The sequence below is a fragment of the Muscardinus avellanarius genome, assembly GCF_963383645.1.
Source record: "Muscardinus avellanarius genome assembly, chromosome: 1".
NCBI classification, from domain to species: Eukaryota; Metazoa; Chordata; class Mammalia; order Rodentia; family Gliridae; genus Muscardinus; species Muscardinus avellanarius.
In genome coordinates this window covers 184,960,569-184,968,680 of record NC_137786.1, presented here as the reverse complement: position 1 = coordinate 184,968,680, position 8,112 = coordinate 184,960,569, and the positions used below count along the sequence as shown (strand labels likewise).

The window sequence follows — 8,112 nt, the reverse complement described above, 5'->3', positions numbered from 1 at the left end:
CTCCGAGCTATACCCCCAGCTCTATTTTCTATTCTCCCCCCCCCCCCCAACTGGGGATGAAACCTGGGACATTCTACCTCTCAGCAATACCCCCAGCCCTATTTTTTATTCTTTAATTAATTAATTAATTAATTGATTTTTTTTTGTGGTACTGAGGGTGGAACCCAGGGGCTTTTCTACCTCCGGGTTATATTCCCAGGCCTATTTTATACTTTATTTGGAAACAGGGTCTCACTAAGTTGCTGAGAGCCTAAATAGCTGAGGCTGGCTTCAAACCTGTGCAATCCTCCTGTCTCCTCAGCTTCCCAAGTGCTGGGATTACAAGTGTGCTCCACCACCGGTTTTATTCTTTATTTTGAAACAGGGTCTTACTGAATTGCAAAGGGCCTCACTCAGTAACTGAGGCTGTGTGCAAAACATTACCCTCCTTTCTTAGCCTCCCAAATGCTAGGATTACAAGCATGAACCACCATGTTAATTTCAGTTCTTAGGACTCAGAGATAAAAGGATCATAGGTTTGCAGCCAGCCTCAGCAACTTCCAGAGGCCCTCTGCCACTTGGTGAGATTTTGTTTAAAAATAAAATAAAATAAAATATGGCTGAAGGTACAGCTCAGAAGTACAATGCTTCTGGCCCAAATCCCCAGTAACACACACACATAACTAGGAAGGAAATAAAATGGGTAGCTACCTTTTAAAGTGGTCACTGAAGGCCTTAACAGAAGTAAGCAAAAGATTTGCTCATAAAATAGTTCTATTTTGGTCTGGGGTATATCTCAGTGGTACAGAAAGTTCTTAGCTTGGGTTCAATCTCTAACACCTAAAACAAGAAGATAGTTCTATTGAACAGGTTTCCCATACTTTAGTAACCCTTTTTTCTTTAGCGGTGGATTTTCAAATTGTCACCTGAGATATCTCTGGAAAAGGGTCCCAAGGCATTCCTGAAAAGGGAGGAGGGCCATCTGACCAGCAGGATCCCTGACATACACATGATGGAAAAGAATTTCAATACATGTCGGTAGAGTCAAAGACTTATTTGGGAAAGCAAAGAATGCATATTGAAGGGAGAATATGGGTCATCTAGAGAGTGAGAAGTGCATTTTTAGGGTCCCTAGCTCCTCTTTTTTATTTTCATTTTTGTGGTACAGGGAATTGAACCAGGGGCCATTCTGCATCCTAGTTACACCCTGAGACCTTTTTTTTTTTTTTTTTCAGTACTGGGGATGGAACCCAGGGGCATTGTACCTCTGAGCTATACCCCCAGTGTTACAGATTCGGAGAATATGGTTGTGGGGAAACTGTCCCCAAGGACCCCTGTTAGGGTCCCGGACACAATTTTCCCTCAAACCACAACAAAACCCAAAATGACCAAAACCAGAAAAAATACCCGCGGGTTCTTGTCCTGAGCTAAGGATAAGTATACATAGCTCGAACACTTGCTGAAGATTTAAAGAAGTTTATTAAAAAGATAGAAATACAGAAAATAGTTACAGCCCCATGCCATGGGGGGAGGGTGGTCCGAGCCAATTCACCCCCCCCACCAAGATATAGCACGTGGACCGGACTTTTTATACCCACAACCTCCATCTTGTTTACATAATTCTGACATAGTGAACGTCCCTGTAAGGTACCTCCCCCAGCAAGGTGTGTGGCAAGGTTTCTCCTTTCAGGAAGGTTGAAGGTCAACCCCCTGCTCCATCCTCCCTAGACTATCAAGTAGATCTGTTTTTAGAAGGAGGAAGCCCTAACTCTCTATTGATTTAATTACTTTTAGCTAGGTTAATTTACATTGGAATAGCTGCCTGCTTTCTCAAATCTTCCTAAGCCACTCCCAATACTGGTACACCCAGCCCTATTTTTTATTCTTTATTTGGCCGTGAACCGTGATCCTCCTGTCTCAGCCTTTCAGATGCTGGGATTACAAGTGTGTGCCACAACACCCAGTTCTAGAACTCTCTTAACGAAGACAGTTTAATTATAGTTGTATGCAGGTTATATTCTGTATGTGTGTGTGTGCGTGCACGCTACTGGGGATTGAACTCTACCTCTGAGTTACATCCTCAGCTCTATTTTTTTTTGTTTGTTTATTTTGAAACAGGGTCTCACTGAGTTGCAAAGGGCCTCACTAAGTAGCTGAGGCTGGCTGAGAACCTGGATCCTTTTGTCTTAGCCTCCCAAATAATGAGATTACAAGTGTGCGCCACTACACCTGGCTCCTATGTAGGTTTATTCTGCAGATGTGTTCAGAGGGTGGACCCCATCCATGCGCTGCCTCTGTTGCCCACCCTAGTAGTAGTTGCTGCTGCTGGCTTCTTGTTGAAACTCCCACTACTTTACCCTGCTTGGAGGTAGAATGGCCCTGGGTTCCAGCCCCAGTACTGAAAATGAAGGACCAAAGTGACGCCATGACAGGCTTCAGTTAAAGCTTTAAATAGAATAGGCCTAAGTTTCTGTCCAAAATTAAGTTTCTGTTCCCCTGTAACCTTTGCCCTATTCCCTTGAAAGAAGCTGCTAACTGCGCTAATCTGATCTTCCCCTAGCAACAGCCAATAGGTGCAGTGTATATCTGGGTCTGGAATTCCCAGATCCCAGCAAGGTCACTCTGCCAAGAGTTAAAGACCCCCACCCATCCTGAACATTCCTGAGTTAAGTTTTCCAAGGCACGAAAGCTATGCCAATGGGGAAGGGGGGCAACAGCTGACTTATATTTGAAAATATCCAATCAATGCAAAGATGGGTTGGGCGGCCTTTCTTAGGGGATATAAGCTTTGTTCTTGGGGGGCAAAGGGCTCTCCTCTGTGACCCACGTGGAGAGACCAAGCTCGAGCTTGAATAAGTCCCTTTTGCCTTCTTGCATTGGAACTTTCGGCTCCTGGTGGTCATTGGTGGATAACGGACTGGCAGAACAACAAAAAAATGTATGAATGAATGGTAAATCATGGTTGCAAATAGCACATCAAACATATAATAAAAAAATAAGTCAAATTACTGTTTATAGTAGAATAGTGGGGCAGTAAATGGAAGAGTTTGTCTTTGCTCAATTCAGTAATTTAGTTATTTTAGTTATTTGCTTTTTTTTTATTTTTTTATTTTTGCAGGTCTGTGAATGGAACCCAGGGGCAATTTACCTCTGAGCTACACTCTCTTGCCCTATTTTTTATTCTTTATTTTGAAACGGTCTCACTGAGTTGCAAAGGGCCTCACTAAGTAGCTGAAGCTGTGGGCAAACTGCGATCCTCCTTTTTCAGCCTCTCAAATACTGGGATTACAAGGGTGGATCACCACACCGGGCTTATTTGCATTTTATAATAAGATATTTTAAATTATTAAAAAACTATATTCCCTTGTTCTTCCTACTTTTTATTTTATTTTATTTTTTTGGTGGTACTGAGGGCAGAACCCAGAGGCTTTCTACCTCCGGGCTATACTCCCAGACCTATTTTATATTTTGTTTGGAAACAGGGTCTCACTAAGTTGCTGAGAGCCTCCCTTAAGTAGCTGAGGCTGGATTTGAGCCTGTGTGATCCTCCTGTCTCAGCCTCCCAAGCGCAGGGATTACAAGCGTGTGCTACCACTTCCAGCTTTCTTCCTACTTTTTAATATGTGTATGTGTGATGTTTTGGTTCTGGGGATGGAACCCAGGGTTGTTCTACTTCTAAGCTAAAATCCTATCTTCTTTTTTATCTTGAGATAATGTCTTGCTAAATTTCTGAGGCACTAACTAAATTGCTGGGGTTGGCTTTGAACCTTCATCCTCCTGTCTCAGCCTCCCAAATACTGAAATTGCAGGTGTGGGCCACCATATCCACCTATTTCTTATTTTCTTTTATTTTGTCTCAAGATCACTTCCATGTTTTCACCATTACACTAATAAATGTTACTATTCCTTTATGTTTACATAAGGACTATTACAATTCCTTTATGTTTATTTTCAAGGAAGTGTCCTAGAAATATAAGTACTGGACAGGAATAATCCAAATATTTAATATATACTACCAAGTTGCTTTCAAGATGGGATTCCCATTATGCATCTTTCTTTTTTTGGGGGGGCGGTGGTAGTGGGGTTGGAACCCAGAGGCTTTCTACCTCCGGGCTATACTCCCAGACCTATTTTATAGTTTATTTGGAAACAGGGCCTCACTAAGTTGCTGAGAGCCTCACTAAGTAGCTGAGGCTGGCTTCGAACCTGTGTGATCCTCCTGTCTCAGCCTCCCAAGCTCAGGGATTACAAGCGTGCACCACCCCGCCCAGCTTTAAATTTTTTTTTTAATTTTATTTATATGTGAAACATATTGAAAATGGTATAATTTACACTGTGCTTGGTGCCCTCCCCCCATCCTGTTTCCCCTTCCTCCCTCCCAACAATGAGTGTACAGCTTAACCATGCTATATTCATACTTTTATACATATTTGGATTTAGCTCTGCCATTAATCAACCTCAGCCTTCTTCCTCTCCTACCCTTCCTTTCTAGCTTTGCTGAGGTTTCCCCTCCATTATCTGGAGTCCCTCTGGTATCCCCAATGCTCACTCGTTTGGGCATATTGGAGAAAACCTATGTCCCTTCTCTTTCTGTGCTTGGCTGATCTCACTTAACATAATGTTCTCCAGATCCTTCCATCTTCTTGTGAATGGCATGATTCTGTTCTTTATAGCTGAATAGAATTTTTATTGTATATATTTTGAGGGGGTACTGAAGATTGAACCCAGAGTCATTCTACCTCCAAACTACACTCCATACCTTTTTGTTTTGAAACAGAGCTTCACTAAATTTCAGAGTATGGTCTCACACCTGCAATCCTCCTGTTTCAGGGCTTCCAAGTATGAGAATTATAGGTGTGCATCATTACGTGGCTTATATTAGTTATTATTATTTTTTTGTGGTACTCGGGATTGAACCCAGAGGCATTCTACCTTCAAGCTACACCCCAGTCTTTTTACATTTTATTTTGAGACAGAGTCTCAATAAATTGCTGAGGTTGGCTTCAAATCTGCAATCATCTAGGCTCAGTCTCCCAAATACTAGGATTACAGGTGTGGGCCACCACTTGGTTTATATTAGTTATTATTTTTTGTAGTACTGGAGATTGAACCCTGAGGCATCAACCCTTTGATCTAAAACCCCAGCCCACTTTTATTTCTTATTTGGAAAAAGAGTCTGGCTAGATTGATGAATCTCACTACTTGCTGAGACTGTCCTCAAACCTGAGATCCTCCTGTTTCAGCCTTCGAAGTACTGAGATTACGGTGTGTACCACCATACCTAGCCTCTACTAGTTAATATTTTAACAGGCTGGGAGGGGAACGATCAATGGTAGGGCATGGACAATGGTAGAATTTTGCATGTACAATACACTAGGTTGGATCCTCAGCACCAAAAATAAATAAATAAAAAAGAAAGAACAAAGAAAGCCATTTAAAAGAGGAATATTTTTTTTGGGGGGGTCTAGGGATGGACCCCAGGGGCATTCAACTTCCAAGCTACACCCCTGCTCTGTTTTTTTTTTTTTTTTTAATTCTTTATTTTGAAACCAGGTCTCACAGAGTTACAGAGGGCCTCACTAAGTAGCTGAGGCTGTCCCTGAACCGGAATCCTCCTGTCTCAGCCTCCCAAATGCTGTGATTACAAGCGTGAGCCAACAGGCCGGGCCTTAAAAGAGGAATTTCTAGCTGGGTGTGGTGGCGCATGCTTGTGATCTTAGTTTTTGGGAGGCTGAGATTTGAAGATAGCAGGTTTGTGCCCAGCCTCAGCAATTTGTGAGGCCCTCCGCAACTCAGTGAGACCCTGTTTCAAAATTTAAAAGACTAAAAAATAGGGCTGGGGTGTGGCTCAGAGGTACAATGCCCCTGGGTTCCATCCCAAGTGAAAGGAAGAAAGAGAAAGAATAAATAAATAAAGTAGGGCTCTGTGGTGTAGCTTGGAGGTAGAATGACCCTGGGGTAAATCCCCAGTACTACCAAAAATAAAATAATAGAATAGGGATTTCCAATACACTCATCAATGAGAGTATGCTGAATAGTGGCTCTGAGAGGTTCGAATGCTAAACCTGTTAAAAAGATGTGTGAATGAATTGACCTGGACTTACTGGTGAGAGGTGGCAGGGTGATGACAAGGGAAAGCTTTGCCTGTGAACAACAAAATCTGGGTTCTAAGGCCATCTCTGTCACCCTGTGACCTTCACACGTTCTAGCTTCTGAGCCTTAGATTCCTGAAATTAGGGTGTGGGGAGGGCGTAGCTCCGGTTTCTAATGTTTTCCACCTTCAGAGGAAGCTTACCGTAGGCCCTCCAAATTTGACAGTCACTTCCGAAAATGTCTTTGTGTGTGTTTGGGGGGCTACTGGGGATTGAACCCTGGAGCAGTCTACCTTTGAGCTACATCCCTAGCCTTATTTTACTCGGAAACTCGCTAGGTTGATGGGAGTCTCACTACTCGCTGAGGCTGTCCTCGAACCTAAGATCCACCTGTCTCAGAAGGGTTTGCAGACGTGCGCCAACATGCTCTGCCGGAAACTCTTTAACATGAGGGCGGGTTGAAAAACCAGCTGCAGAACCCAAACTTCCGGGACTTCCGGGCGGCGGGAACAAAGAATTTGAAGTCCTGGGTCCCGCACTTCCGGATAATTAAAGCTGCGTCTTAGGTGTCAGTTCTCGGGCCGCAGCCGGTGACTCGGCACCACGACTGCGCATGCTCGCCGCGGGCGCTCGGCGGGGCGGGGCCTGGATGGGCGGGCCTGTCCCTGACGTGTTTCTCGGTGATTGGGCCGATGCGAGCGCGCGAGGCTCGGGGGCGGGGCGGGGCGGGGCCTGGCTGCCGAGACGCTGCGGGTCCCTACGGAGCGACGCTGCGCTCGCTGGGCTGAGGTCGTGTCAGGTGAGAAGGTCGCGCCGGAAGTGGCTCAGATCCGGGACCTCGGCGTTTTAAGGAACCTGCGCGGGGTTTTGTTGTGAAGGGGGTGCGGCATCACCCGGTTCTCTCTCCGTTTCTCTTTGCAGCAGCCATGGTGAAAGCCAGAGTAGCCGAACGATCGCAGACCGAGGCGCTTCTTGCGGCCCCAGTGGGGGACGGGGCCGCAAAGACGAGGGCTCCCGCGGCGCCGGGCGACAGAGAACACCTGAAAGGTGAGTGGACCTGGCACGCAGAGCTGGACTGTCCCAGAGGTGCCAGTGTGTCGGGAGGGGGTCTGCAGGGGAAGGGACCCTGCAGGGGAAGGAGGTTCCGGGGGAAAGAAGGGGTCCGCTGACTCCCCGAGGCGGGATCGAGAGATGGAACGCTTGGCCCCTGCGCGGCGCTAGGCAGGCAGACGCCTAGCAGGTGCGTGCTAAGTGCTTTTAAAACTGAATTCTGTTAAGAGAAGGAATGACACCGGCTTATCGACTTTCTGGGAGATTGTATTGTCAGTAAGGAAGCTAGACAGATCTGGAAGGGACTTTAACTTTGGTTGCGTTGTTTTTACAGATGAAGTTACTGAGGCCCAGGGTGGGTACATGCCTTTTACAGAGTCACAAAGCCAGATTAGTTAAGAAGTTAAAAGCAAAGACTTGGCTCTTCCAGGTGCTGCTCTAATAGGTGTCAGGAACATACCTAGAGTTGAGTCCCTGCTCTACCATTTACCCTGGACTTGCTAACTTTTTTTTTTTTTTTTTTTTTTTTAATGCGGTACCAGGGATGGAACCCAGGAGCATTCTTCCTCAGAGCTACACCTCCAGTCCAATTTAATTATTTATTTATTTATTTTTTGAGGGTCTGGGGATGGAACCCAGGGGCATTCGACCTCCGAGCCACACCCCCTGTCCTATTTTTTTATTCTTTATTTTGAAACCAGGTCTCATTAAGTTGCAGAGGGTCTCACTGGAATTACAAACGTGCACCACCAGGCCTGGCTCTATATTTTTATTTTTATTTTGAAACAGGATCTCACTAAGTTGCAGAGGGCCTCACTAGGTATTCAAAATAAAGAATAAAAAATAGGGCAGGTGGTGTAGCCCAGAGGTCGAATGCCCCTGGGTTCCACTCTCAGACCCGCAAAAAACAAACAAAACATTCTTAAAGAAAAAAATATACCTAGAAATTAAATACTTTGATTCCATCTTGTTGCAAAATTGTTCATTGTTT

At 44.9% G+C, this 8,112-nt stretch overlaps 1 protein-coding gene across 1 annotated transcript in view; it reads left to right on the top strand.

The window, feature by feature from the left end:
* Positions 1 to 6,997: 6,997 nt before the first annotated feature.
* Positions 6,998 to 8,112, top strand: part of TMEM41B (transmembrane protein 41B) — a gene marked incomplete at both ends in the record, with an annotated part of 39,218 nt that continues 38,103 nt past the window's right edge. The window contains one exon of the mRNA XM_080693100.1: positions 6,998 to 7,118. Coding sequence (XP_080549226.1) covers positions 6,998 to 7,118 — 121 coding nt within the window. The remainder of the gene's footprint in view (positions 7,119 to 8,112) is intronic.